Source organism: Alosa pseudoharengus, unplaced genomic scaffold, assembly GCF_046254945.1.
Source record: "Alosa pseudoharengus isolate Yale_2024_CS ecotype anadromous, Long Island Sound unplaced genomic scaffold, YU_APseudo_1.1 YU_APseudo_1.1_scf_10, whole genome shotgun sequence".
In the NCBI taxonomy this organism is placed as follows: domain Eukaryota; kingdom Metazoa; phylum Chordata; class Actinopteri; order Clupeiformes; family Clupeidae; genus Alosa; species Alosa pseudoharengus.
In genome coordinates, this window is record NW_027468565.1 from 20,758,941 (window position 1) to 20,772,916 (window position 13,976).

Genomic DNA, 13,976 nt, shown 5'->3' on the forward strand with positions numbered 1-13,976 from the left:
GGGCACAGGTCGGAGAGAGAGACAGAGAGAGAGAAAGAGAAAGAGAGAAGAGACACCTACTCAGGTGACTATACGAGACAGGAAGGACCTGTGTTTTACAGACCGCTTAGTAGCCCGGTGAGGGACAGAGGAACTGTACCGCGTGTGGATTTAAACTACAGGAGTATTTTCCCTTTTCCCCAGAACTTTTCTTTTTTTTCTGCTCTTGAATGGCAGATTTCCCTGGAAAAGTCAACACCCAGACAAGTGCTGCTGCCTCACAACAGGGAAACATCAGAATGGCAGTGGATATGTCATTTGTCAGGACCATACCAGCCATCCTCATGATGGCTGAGACTGTAAGTGAAAAACAGACATTTCTCTTATTTCTCATATATTACAATTGGGACATAAACATTGTTTAGCCAAGGACACAACTTTACTATCTTAACACAACATGAATACGATAGGATGCCGCACTTAAACATGCATGGAAATGTCCCCCTTTATCTAAAGGTAAAGAATCTTCCATAACCCAAAGTCAAAGGTTGTATCAGTGAGATATTGTCCTGTTAAAATATTGGTCATGTGCTCGTCCTGCCATAATGTTTCAGGGTGACTGTCACCTGCTGCATATACTGGCTTGGGTAACACAGTAAACATGTTGAAATGAAGTGGTTAAAAGTACAGACACAGGCTCTGTGTGAGTGAGGGTTCAAGGTCCCCACCTGTTTCTGTTTTAGAGCTCTTAAAAGGGGTTGCTGCTCAAACATATCCCTTTATGGCCATGCCATTCACACAGAGGCCTAACCCACATTTCATCATCAAAGGGAGTGACTTCCTCAATGTTTATGATGTAAAATTAAAGGGATGACGGGTATAAAATTCCACATCTATGTATAATTTTGTTAAACCTTCATGTTATGTAACATATAAGTCCCTTACTTCCTTAACACATTTAGTGGTGCAAGGGATATTTGAAGAACTGGCTCTACTTCTGTTTGCTCTAAGCATGTGCTAACTGATAAGAGTGAAACACCAATGGGACTTGAATGAGTGATGTTGGCAGGGTGGGGCAGAGTAATAATATGTCCAAAGGGTCATTTGCACAATGAATTTGCACAGTTTTAAACATTGACAATGTCAATTAATGCTATTTTCTTGGTCTATGTTGGAGTATGATGAGAAATTACTGTCCACCAAGCAGTGCATGACACCCCACACATTCATGCAACAGAGCTTTTCTAAAGGACAGATAGAGGAGCATGTATACAGCCAGAGCTTTTGAGGCATAGCATTGGCATTATTTTTCACTGAACAAATATGGTTCCTGTTCTCTCTGTCTTAAATATGAAGCTAATTCGCCTTATTCACCCGGCGGCCAGAACGAGGCTAAAGGGTACACTTGCCACTACACCTCCAGCAGATGGTGGTGGTAATGCACTCCGTTTGCAAACTGCCAAAAAGAAAAAGCTCACCGAAAAAGAAGGGTTCATTGCATGGAGGTATTATATATAACTGGAGAGAGTGACTAAGTCCCGCCCTCCATACAAATAAATGGTGGAGGCTAGGCTAGTAAATCCGGCCAATTCATAGTCAACGCCATCTTGAACACTGGGGTTCGGATCCAGCGCCAGTCGGCTCTGACCATGCGCCAAGTTACAAAGCTGGAAATGACGCATGGACCAACGTCGATTTTTATTGGATATTCTGTAAAAAGAGAGTCGTCCTCCAGTAAGAGGGTGGCGATAATGCACATAAAGTCCTTGCCTCATAACAAGAAGAAGAAAAAGTTGATCGGGAACGCGCATGGAGTCCGAGTGGAGTCGGCCTGAAGCGCAACTTAATTTCATTGGATAACACAGTGGCTCTAACTAAGAGCGGTCTGCCTCACTGATCTATTATAGATCAGTGGGTCTGCCTGCTGTCCTGCTGCAAATGTGCATTCGAACATGACGTGAAATATCCGTAGTCGAACTATAAATAAACTATTCGGTTTTTAGTGCCAAGTGTAGCGCATTTTTACAGTCTATGATTAGTTTGTTTTTTATTTTATTGTTTGCCATCTCAGCGGGTGCTCTAAACGTATTTTAGCGTTGGCCCATGACCAAATCAAGCCAATAAAAGCCAGTAGCCACAATAATGACTGGAGCCAGAGCCCTCAATAGCCACCCTGTTTTGAAAATAATATTGAAGATAGTATTGAAGATAACGCACAGAACGGTCAGCCTGAGCGGACAATTACGTCCCCAACTCATCTAAAATGTGGTGTCTTTACTTTGAGTTGTACACCGCAGATGGTAAAGTAACGGTTAAAGAGAATGTTGTCTGCGGACTCAGCAAAAAACAGTTTACTTACGCATCCACGACATCCAATCTTCGCGCTCACCTGTGGAGTTACCATCCAAATGAGGCAGCGGTGTCAGAGGCACAGTAAACGGCCAGAGCATCGCCAGGCGTCCAACATGATTGCATACTTTCCGTAAATCCTAAATTATGTCCAGGGTCTGCTATTTACTTAGGCTGCAAAGCACAGGTATTTATTTGAGGTAGGCTTATTCGAGGCAGACCTTTATTTCTTACATTGTACGTTATTGTGAGACATGCGTTTTGTTTGGAGCGGCATACCAGGCTATCAAACGCAGACGATTTTCGGTTTTGGTATGGGATTTAATTTACTTTTTGACTTTTATTATATAGCTAAATGTTGAGACTGATGTGCATTTAAATCTAGAGGGTATTTGATAATCACTGTAAAGTTTTGTGTAGTTGAAAAAGTGTTGGAATTTCCAGCTGTTTATTGCGAGACAAGGCCTTTCCTTCATTCATTGAACGTGCGCTGTGCTCTAATGGAAACCTAATTGCATAGCGAAGTAGCCTAGACTGAGTTTTTTTTTAAATTATGCATGGTTTACTTTTTATTAAATTCGTAGGCTGGAATGCCTCGCGGCAATAATTGTGTTTAAATGTAGTAGCCTAGTGATTCAGCCTCTGGCAAGCTCGGGCGGCTATAGGTTGAGAGCAACGTGTTGGAGACCCATGGTGTAACGAGACAAGGTCTTTATGCCGCTGTTGTTCAATTTATTGTCTTTAATCATGTTTAGGCTATGTTTGTTCGGGACAAACAACAACGAAACAAGATCAATACAATTTTCTTTATTTGTTTATTTGTTTATTTGTCATATGATGGATAAACAACCATAATATGCACGTCTTCTCATAGGATCCTCAAGAAATACGCACTGAATAACGTTTGGCTGTAGCCGCCGGATAGGTACCCGCCCACCAACATGTACGCGCATGAGAGCTCGTGCCCAACACGGATTTTCGTGCATGGAGCTGGTTCCAAATGCTCCATGCAGCGCCATATTTGAAAATGGCGTATGCTAACATGCCGAAGCTAATCTGCACGCTCTTGACCCCCTGGTTCATTGGCCTGTTCTTCTTCTTTAGTTAGTTTTTTTTGACAGTTTGTAAACGGAGTGCATTACCACCACCATCTGCTGGACTTAGGTGTAATGGCAAGTGTACCCTCGTTCTGGCCGCCGGGTGAATAAGGCGAATTTGTCTTCCATTCAAAGCAGTTAGATTGTTCACTAGTTATCAACCCATATGGGAGCTGACTCTAAAGCAGGTGTGGCAGTGGTCAGGTGCAGATCCAGTACAGGTGAGGGACATACCTGGGACTAATTCAGACCAGGTGAGGGACAGCTGGGACTAGTCCAGTATAGGTTAGGGCTGTTTCGTAAGCGACCTGGGTTTGTTGAAGGTGTAAATGTAACTTTTTATTTTCATTTATTAATAATCCATGTGAGAGAAGTGCCCTACATTGAAACTGTGTCAGGAAAATTCAGATTAGATTACAGAGGAACCATTTGCTGATATGAATTGTGTTGACTGCAGTAATCATTTAGGTGTACAGCACAAAGGGCAAACAAAGCGTCATGGTTTAAGAACTTCATTATTATTTTGCAAGCACAATAACATTGCAAATTGCAATCTTCAGCCAAGGGGCTATACCAATCTTCAAATAATCAACACAAATAAAAACTGGCTTAATAGTAAGTAAGTATAAGTATATATACTCTTTTGATCCCTGCATTTATCCCAATCCGTGAATTAGTGAAACACACTCAGCACACAGTGAGGTGAAGCACACACTAATCCCGGCGCAGTGAGCTGCCTGCAACAACAGCGGCGCTCGGGGAGCAGTGAGGGGTCAGGTGCCTTGCTCAAAGGCACTTCAGCCGTGCCTACTGATCTGGGTTCGAACCGGCTAACCAGTAGGCCACGGCTGACCCCCAGCCTAGCGAAAAATCAGTATACATTTTTCTGTTTACTTTTTACAAGCTAATCATTATATTAGTTCAACCTTGTCCTGGCTGTCTGTGCTGTGGACGCACACAGTCCTAAGTGAGTTGTTGTGTCCTCTCTTTCCTCAGGTTGTTGGGCTGTTGGTCTGGTCTCTGATCGCTAGTATCCATTATGTCTTCCATCCTGCCATTGGCTGGGTGATGTTTGTCTCCGTCACCCTCTGGCTCCTGACCATAGTGCTGTTCTGTATGCTGCTCTTTGGTGTTCATCACAAGTTACCCTCTGTGCCCTGGCCCCTCGCTGTGAGTCACTTCATTCATTCATTTGTATTGTATATGTTCAAATACCAGACCAACATTTGTTTACATGTTAATGTTGAACAAACAGCATACTGTATTCTGTACTATACTATTTTGTACTATACTACACTATACTATACTATACTATACTATACTATACTATACTATACTATACTATACTATACTATTGATACTGTGATTGATGATCTGGTGCTTGTGTTGCTTTTCTATGGGCTTCCTTTCCCAGATGTTGGTCTTCAATGGTGTGGCCGCTTTCTTGTACTTAACTGCTTTCATAACCACTGCAGCAGTCGCCAGTCACTACTACTGGACATGGGCCTATGGACACATGATTGCAGCCGCGGTGAGTATAGAACACAGTACATCCTCTACTTACTTGAAATGTGTCATATTTTTGGCCTTTTTAGCCTTTTTATTTAATAGGACAGTAAAGACTGGACAGGATAGTGGGAGAGAAAGATGGAAAGTAAGAGAGAGAGATGGAGAGTGGGAGAGAGATGGAGAGAGGGGGAGAGAGAGATGGAGAGAGTAAGAAGGGGAAGTGGGAGGGGGAGATGGAGAGTGGGAGAGAGGGAGAGTGAGATGGGGATTGAGAGAGAGATGGAGAGAGAGATGGAAAGAGAGAGAGAAAGAGAGAGAAGGGGAAGTGGAAGAGGGAGATGGAGACTGGGAGAGAGAGATGGAGAGAGGGAGAGAGGGAGATGGGAAGTGGGAAAGAGAGATGGAGAGACAGGGGGAGTGGGAGAGTGAGGTGGAGAGTAGGAGAGAGAGATAGAGTGAGGAAGAGAGAGATGGGGAGTGGGAGAAGGAGATGGGGAGAGGCCGAGAGGGAGAGAGATGGAAAGAGGGAGAGAGATGGCGAGAGAGAGAGAAAGAGAGAGAGAAGGGGAAGTGGAAGAGGGAGATGGAGAGAGAGATGAGAAGTGGGAAAGAGAGATAGAGAGACAGGGGGAGTTGGAGAGGGAGGTGGAGAGAGAGATAGAGTGAGGGAGAGAGATAGAGAGATGCAGAAAGAGATGGGGAGAGGCCGAGAGAGGGAGAGAGATGGAGAGAAAGAGAGATGGAAAGAGGGTGAGAGAGAAGGGAAGTGGGAAAGAGGCGATGAGTGGGAGAGAGAGGTGGAGAGTGGGGGAGAGAGATGGAGGTATGGGAGAGAGAGATGGAGGTATGGGAGATGGAGGTATGGGAGAGAGAGATGGAGGTATGGGAGAGAGAGATGGAGGTATGGGAGATGGATGTATGGGAGAGAGAGATAGGTATAGGAATACCAACGTTCCCACTGCAGCTCCTACCATCTATTGATTTTCTGGAGAATTCTTAGCTGGTATTTATTTGAGGCAGCATTGTCTTAAAAACAACCACACTGGTATATCTACCTCATACAGGTTTTTTTTCTTTTGTCAAGGCATCCAGGGTTATGAGTTGAATAGATGAACCAGTTGAACTTTATTTAGTTCAACCTTTATTTGCTTTAAAACATCTATACAGGGGCAGCCGTGGCCTGGTTAGCACTTCGGACTTGTAACCGGAGGGTTGCCGGTTCGAACCCCGACCAGTACGGCTGAAGTGCCCTTGAGCAAGGCACCTAACCCCTCACTGCTCCCCAAGCGCCGCTGTTGATGGCAGGCAGCTCACTGCGCCGGGATTAGTGTGTGCTTCACTGTGTGTGTGTGTTCACTGTGTGCTGAGTGTGTTTCACTAATTCACGGATTGGGATAAATGCAGAGACCAAATTTCCCTCACGTGATCAAGTGCTGTAGCCACCCAGCCCCCCCCCAAAATTTTGTTTTTGTGTGTTTTCAGGTAAATGGCACATGGCAAATGTTTGTGTTGCTTGCTTGCAATTTTGTCAGTAGGTCTAGACAGGCCTGGACTTGTTTGGGATTAAGACAGCGATAAAAAGTATAAATAAATATCCAGTACATGGTCCACACACAGACGCCCTGCCATGGGTCATTCTGTACCTGTAAGCACACACTGTAAATCAAATCTCTTTACAAACAAATAAAACACCATGTTGACTATATAGAGGAATTTTCACCATAGCACCACAACAGTGGTCAGAGTTTAGCAGTTTTATAAAGTTGCACACGTGCCTGGCCACGCCCGCCTAGATCTCCTTTTAGGGAGATACTAGACTAGAACACCATAGTTCACTAAATTTTTCATTGGTCGGCAGATTACCTGCCCAATCAGCGTTGAGAGGGGATGACGCTATAGTTTTGAAATTGAAAGGCTGTGGTAAATGGCAGTAGCATCGCCTGCAAACATAAACAAAATTGCAGTCGGAAGAATGTGTACATTTATTTACAGCAAAGGTAGGCCCACATACATTGTTTCCTGACTGACAGTGCTGTTTATTGTCAGTTTGTAAAGTTTGCAAAGTAGGTTTGCAAAGTAGGAAGTAACGTTATGAATCCCTAGTCAATGTGATTGGTCAAGATAGACCAATGATTTCACTTAGTGCAGGGTTAGCGCAAAGTCTACGCCCATCGCAATGCAAGTAATGGAAAGGAATCCCAATTGTACTCCATTTACTTTGTGACTGAATTTGGTTTACCAGGCTACGTGTCTAGTGCACAAGGCTTCAATGATGATGTAAACTTGATTTTTTTTATTCAAAATACTTATTTGATGAAAAAATGTAAATACTTCAGAACTATAAAAGCACTTTGACCGAAAATGTAAAGTGTCCTCCAAGCAGGCCTGTTAAATCTTAATTAAGACCCATTTGAAAACTCTGTTGCTGATATAATATATAAAAGCATGGTGGCAAGCACACCCACCTACACATACAGAGCTCAGTCACTCTTGATCACAATGACCCTTTTACCCTGATGCATTGACTCACAGAAGAGTGGAAATTGTTTTTCTGTTGTGCAACAGGCTAGCCTATGCTGTCTGCCACCCCAGCTTATGGTGTCACCATGGAAATAATGTATGATGTCCTCTCCAAATTGGTCTATAGAACTGGATAAAGTGAAGAAGTACTGTCACCTTTCACTTAAATGGCCAATACTAGGCTAGCTAATGTAACCAAAAATATACTCAATGGGCTGCTGCCATCTTTAAAAATTACATCTAACATGCTCACCTCTGTCCACATTTTCACATACAAGCCAATTAGGTACCATTTTATAAATGGTCAGAAATTATGTCGTCCATGTGGATTGGCTGATCTTCCTAGCAGGAAACTGCCAGTTCATCTACCAATCCACACAGACAACATCCTTTTGTGTCCCCAGTAACGTGGCACCTAATTGCCTTTTTTGTGAAAACGTGGCCATACAGTAAGTAGTCAGACGCTCTATTCAAAGATGATGGTGGCCAACTGGGATGCTAACTGGCTCAAGTTTCAGTTTTTCCACAATTGCACTGAACTCCATTCTCTGAACCAAATTCAGTTGCCTGAACACATTTCTTGAATTGATCCCCCTTTTGGCAAAACCTTGAACAGTTTTCAAATATAAAACACAATTTGCAGATCTCATAGAGTCTTTTTGCAAAACTCTAAACACATTCTCATGCAATAAGGCACATTTTGCATTGTGCTGCACTTGTGATGCATAATGGTAACCACAAGCGACAAAAGGTGAACACAAATAGAGCACAGATGTCAGAGGATCACACTTGTTTCAAATGATGTGACGCAACCAATATAAGATAGTTCAGAGTGTTAACAGGTTGCTGAACAGTGCAGGTTAATATCAACAATGGACAGAAACTAATGAGGCATTCGGAGTACATTGTAGGCTGTAGACTGCAATGCACTCATTTACAGTACTGAAATGCCTGTACTGTCTTTTCAGGGAAAACGCTTCTTCACAATGCTAAAACATTTTTTTGAAACCTTCCACCCTTTTCTCAAAACTGTTAACACAAACCCACATTCTCAATACTTTATGTTTACTGGATTTACAGTAAATTTTGAATCCACTGAATTATTAAATCTTTTTGCTTAGTTTTGTTTTTTAGATGCAAAATGCATTTACTGTATTGTAAACAATACAATTTCTCCTGGAGCTATATGAGCTGCCCTGAACACTGTGTTTTCCATTTCCATTGTCTAGTGACTGCTCAGTAGTGTTTTCATTTTGACTGCTTGAGATGATCTAAAGGCAGTGTTTGGTTTTGAGCACCGGTACAACTGTTTTGATTTGATTGTTCAGTTTTGCAGAGGTTGGCAAAGGTTTTGGGAATGTAGTTTGAGATTTGTGTTTATAGTTTTCTGAAAAGTGTGGCATGTTTCATGTGTTCTAATAATTATGAAAAACTATAATCCTCTAGACCCAGACCCCCCCCCCCCCCCCCCGGATGATTACTTAATTTGATAAATTATCCTGTATGGAAAACTCTGGCATAACCCCCCTTTATATAAATAAATAGGTTGCATCTGACCTTGTCCAAAGTTTACCTCTCCTCTTTCTCTCCCATTTACCCGCACTGTCAAGAGCATGGTACTTTTGGTATTATAGTAGGTTAGACCATTTATGGAAGGAATGTGTGTTCCACTCCACGCCCTGTTCACAGTCCACCACAAGCGATCAAGACAAGGCTGTTGTCTAGTGCCTCTGAACAGAAAAGATACACTCACGACACATATACAATCACAGTTGCCACCAAGCCCAGAAGTCATACATGTTAAAGGCTTGTCGTTATTTTATGGCCTTCATGCTGTGTCTTTTATCTATAGAATTTGTGAAGCCCAAACACACCCACAGCAATTAACCAGCTGTCTTTATCTCTGCCTTGTTGACAGGTCTTTGCTTGTATAGTAACAGCGGGATATGGAGCCAGCACGTTCTTTTCCTACACAACGTGGAGAGGAAATGATGGCAATGCAGCAGGCTCCACTGTGCCAGTGTAGAAGAACACTCCGAAAAAAACAGCCCTCAATACACGCACACATGCACACCTAGCAGAACCGCTCTGAAGACACCTGTCTACACTACGACGATAGGTGGCGGTGAAATCTAGTTTACAATTACCAGTGTTCTTCTTTCCATCTGTGTGTGTGTGCGCGTGTTTTTTTTTTACTTTACTACTTATGAACTTGAACAGCAAGACCTCATTTCACTGGAGGTATCTTGGCAACTGTGGAAGGAGGCTTCTGTGTACTGTAGCACCTGATGAGTATGCCTATGTGAGTGTTGCCATGGATACCATTCCAATGCTTTTGTATTGGTGCATACACATCAGGACTGTGTCAGGACATACTCCCTTCCATATTCTTGATGTGAAGATCATCTATGTTGTGCAGAGAGTGCACTTTCCTGTTTTTTCTTTTCTTTTATTTTTAACATGTCATGTACAAAATCTGAAAGACATTTTGATAAAGTACGAAATGATTTTAAACCATGTTTGAATTTATTCTCACCAGTCACATCCATATTAAGAAAGCCTGACCAACAAATATGTACATGTAAAAGACAGCCATTTTGTAAAAAATTACATTGAGGATTTCAGGGACTTCAATCACTACAGCAGGAAGTGGGATGACGTTTAGATGTATAGTTGACAGACTACATTTAGATGTGTAAAGAAATGAGGGACTGCAATGGACAAAGGTGTTGTATGAAGGTGTACAAATGAAAGAGCTGTAAAAATTGCAGTAGACACAGCATAGAGAGGGTTCTCCTTTAAAATGGAAACCTGCTGCATCTACAGCCATGCACTGAACAGAGTGCAAACATTTCCCTTTCTGTGAATAAAAAATAATCATAAATTCACGAATAACGCAATGGAGTTACGTCAAGCACACACATGACATACCACCAATGGCTTATTGTCTAAAGCATGTAAGTGAGCATTTGGAAGAAACACTGGACAGGAAACACGAAAAGAAACAAGGGTCTACGCAGAAGCATGTAACGACTACAACATTCACTTTACACACATACTTTAAAATAGTGGCAGGCAAACACACACACTCGCTCTGAATCTGCATACACACAAAAGAAAACATAAACATATATAAATATTAGTCATTCTCTGTTTTTCTAATGCTGAAAAAATGCAGGAACAAAATATTATGTTCAGGTGCATATTCACAATACTGCATATGGATGCACATATTTTACAGTCAGTCTATGAAGACTACATTTGAAGAAGAAAAAAAAAAAGGCCAAAAGCAAACTTACAGGCATAGTCAGGAGAGTTAACTTCATGTGTGCCAGGAGTCATTCCCATGTGACAGTGGTTGGAGCCTGTCACAGCAGACCAGAACTCTTCTGAGATGTGTGTCGCTCGGGGTGTGGGCTAGCAGAGCGTTTGGATCGATTACTGGTCAGAGGAGGCTCAGTATGCAGCGGGGAGGCGTTGGGGTCGGAGACGCCTTGAGGATCAGGGAGATGTTGGGGTCGGGGACGCCTTGAAGATCGGGGAGGCGTTGGTGTTGGAGAGGCACTGGGATTGGGGAGGTGTTAGGTTCAGATGAGCCTCCTGGCTTACTTGGGTCCCACTGCCACGGTGGAAGGAATTGGTGTAGGGGCCACAGAGCTCAGAGACTTCACCACCAGCCCGTGACTCAGGTCCAGCCCTCGGCCTTCCCTCTCCTGCAGGGCAGAGGCAGGACACACCGACATCAGGACAACTCGCCCCAGACAGGCTCACGTCAACACACTACATCTTTTGGATGTAGCTACTGTATTTTATCTGTTTTGAGGATTTAGCTCAGATTTTCCCATTATAACCAACTGAACATTTGCTCTTTTACCGTCACATTCAGCTCTAAGAGGCAGAGTCTCAGTTAAACTCGGCTCATTTACAACCACCTCGGAGGTGACAGTAGAAAGAATGTGAGAAAAAGAGAGCGCGAGATTGTGTTCATTAGGAATGTTAAGTGCACTTGTTTTCTTTTTGTGGTAACGAGGAGTATTTCCCAACAAATCAGTGACTAACACATTGCCTAATATTAGTTATCACCATGCATTGCTGAATACATGAGTCACTTTACCCATGAGTCACACCCATGTGCTTAAGTGATTATCTAATCTATGTGTCTGTCTTGTAGGTATAGGTAGCTGTGTGGCTAAAAATAAATGGCTCATTAACAATGGTTACACATGCCATGGACCAAAGATAATGTATGTAATGACATACTCCCTGATGATTTCACAGAGGGCAGGTACTGACTACTGTTAGCTTCCAACTTACTGCTCTGTAATCGATGAACATTTCTTTGAAGGCCATGAAGTCTGTAAAAGTCAGCAACATGTCAAATATGTCTCCTGAGACTTCATCTTTGTGCTGCCTATAAAACAAGAGAGTATATCAGAGAGAGAAGACAGCCAATCAGTGGAGAGAGAAGCCAGTAAGTGGAGAGAGATACCCAGAGCACTTGACCTCAGTCTGACACAACAGCATGATCAGTTATGCGAATGTCTCCGCCTAGTGGTAAAGAATAGACATAGTGGACAAAGGTGCTGTGTTCTATTTTTACAATAGTGTGCACTAGTAGTAAGTAAGTGAACAGTGAAGTATATATACTCTTTTGATCCTGTGAGGGAAATTTGGTCACTGCATTTATCCCAATCCGTGAATTAGTGAAACACACTTAGCACACAGTGAACACACAGTAAGGGGGAAGCACACACTAATCCCGACGCAGTGAGCTGCCTGCTACAGCTGCGATCGGGGAGCAGTGAGGGGTTAGGTGCCTTGCTCAAGGGCATTTCAGCCGCTCCTACTGGTCGGGGTTCGAACCGGCAAACCCTCGGTTACAAGTCCGAAGCGCTAACCAGTAGGCCACGGCTGCCCCTAGTAGTAGGGGGAGAACATGATAGCTTCTTCCCTTCTCCATCACTAATTACAGTACTACTAATACTCATAATAACAGTACAACACTACTGCTCGCAAAGCAGGTAAGAAGCCTTGTTACCATCAGAGGTGTTGTAATTTTGTCAAAATACAACCTGAGTACTGTGCACTGATCAGTTGAACAGGCCTGAGTAGGCAGCAACTGTGCCAAATAGACTACTGTCTGTAATGCAAACCACGGAGACTGAGACCGCAGCTGGACAGATTTCTTAGTATAGCTTGTTGCATTGATCATGCCTTTTCTAACTGGAGAGAGGGGAGAAATCACATGACAGAACTAATATGAATGATTGGATGCTGTACTCTCATTAATAATTCTCACTTGAGAGACTGTGTGAAGGCACTCATGCTGAATGCAGGAATTCTCTCCACAAGCTGTTGTTCCAGATGTTTCTCCAGGAGGTCAATCTAAGGAAATATGATGAGTTATTACACTGACCTGGCCAACATCCCAATAAGGCATGTGTGGACTACAAAGTAATGGAAGGTTATTTTGTTAAGAAACCAACTAACATATTCATTGAAGATGGGTGTATAGATGAGCTTATTCTCCTCTGTGTCATCAAATTCCTGGTAGTACTTCTCCATGAAGTTCTGCTGTAACCGCTGAAAGTCCTCCTCTGGAGAAAGAAGAGGACGGTGTAGATGAGGTGTTTCAAATACTGCTCCGACACAACTAGGCAATAAAAGTGCTGTAGGATGTGTACTTATTGAACATACCCATAATAATATCCTCGATGTTGCCAATAACTGTATCAAACTCTGCATCTGCCGCTGATGACCTGAGGGATTTTTGCGAATTAGTAACTAACGCTGAAAACAGTTCTTTCCTTCAGCAACAATATATTTATTTAGCATAACAACCAGAAAGTTGTCCATCAGTGCTGTGTGCATTGCAATACTTACTTTGATAAAGCGAAGTCTTCCTCGTCGAAGTCGTCCATTTCAACAATATTCTCTCCACCGCCCAGCAAATCTGAGGGAGTAGCTGCTAAATGAGATTTCCAAACCTAAAACTACGATATATGGTCACTGTAGTGATTCAGACGACTGAAGATCTCTGCTATGAACAGGTGCATCAACTAAGATTATGTGGGATTATCTTATTTTGATAGGTAGCTCGAAGAATGGTCAACTAAATGCCTGGAATGGTTTAACGTACAACAACAGACCGCAGTGTGTTTAAAGGAAACGTCAACTCAAAGTATGATCAATCAATCTTTGCAAACATGCTGTCGCTGGCTTCCAAGTTGTTACGCGTTAGCGTTAACTTACTACCGTTAGCTACGTAATGTTTATCCACCAAGGTAACAGAGATGGCTATCGTTACCAGCTAAAGGCACACAACCTAGTCCATCTATGAAATAACTCAACCTTAGATACATATATATTGATGATATTTATACCCACGGATACTCACTTTTCTCTCTTATGTCCATTCTGAAACGTCCAGACGTGGCTTCCGTCTCAACAGCTGCTGCCAAGGCAACGATGAAAAAAAAAAAAAAAAAAAACATGTGCACCGCTCAAATTGGTCCGGGCAGA

The 13,976-nt window shown here is 42.7% G+C and overlaps 2 protein-coding genes across 3 annotated transcripts; one reads left to right on the forward strand and one right to left on the reverse strand.

Moving 5' to 3' along the window:
* The first annotated feature begins 209 nt into the window (after window positions 1-209).
* On the forward strand, window positions 210-9,794 carry pllp (plasmolipin). Its single transcript, XM_076301014.1, has 4 exons — window positions 210-338; window positions 4,422-4,595; window positions 4,840-4,956; window positions 9,373-9,794. The coding sequence occupies exons 1-4, from the start codon at window positions 210-212 to the stop codon at window positions 9,478-9,480; spliced, it is 528 nt and encodes a 175-aa protein (XP_076157129.1). The 3' UTR covers window positions 9,481-9,794.
* A 164-nt stretch (window positions 9,795-9,958) lies between these two features.
* On the reverse strand, window positions 9,959-13,940 carry arl2bp (ADP-ribosylation factor-like 2 binding protein). Of its 2 annotated transcripts, none has more exons than XM_076301028.1 (7): window positions 13,852-13,940; window positions 13,338-13,447; window positions 13,152-13,213; window positions 12,945-13,051; window positions 12,754-12,839; window positions 11,769-11,865; window positions 9,959-11,167 (listed from the first exon to the last, which is right to left on the reverse strand). In XM_076301028.1, exons 2-7 carry the CDS (start codon window positions 13,373-13,375, stop codon window positions 11,060-11,062), a joined length of 498 nt encoding a protein of 165 aa, XP_076157143.1. In that variant the 5' UTR covers window positions 13,376-13,447; window positions 13,852-13,940; the 3' UTR covers window positions 9,959-11,059. The 2 variants fall into 2 exon arrangements, with proteins under 2 accessions (XP_076157143.1, XP_076157137.1); XM_076301022.1 differs by having other exon boundaries at window positions 13,338-13,407; window positions 13,852-13,931.
* Window positions 13,941-13,976: the final 36 nt, after the last annotated feature.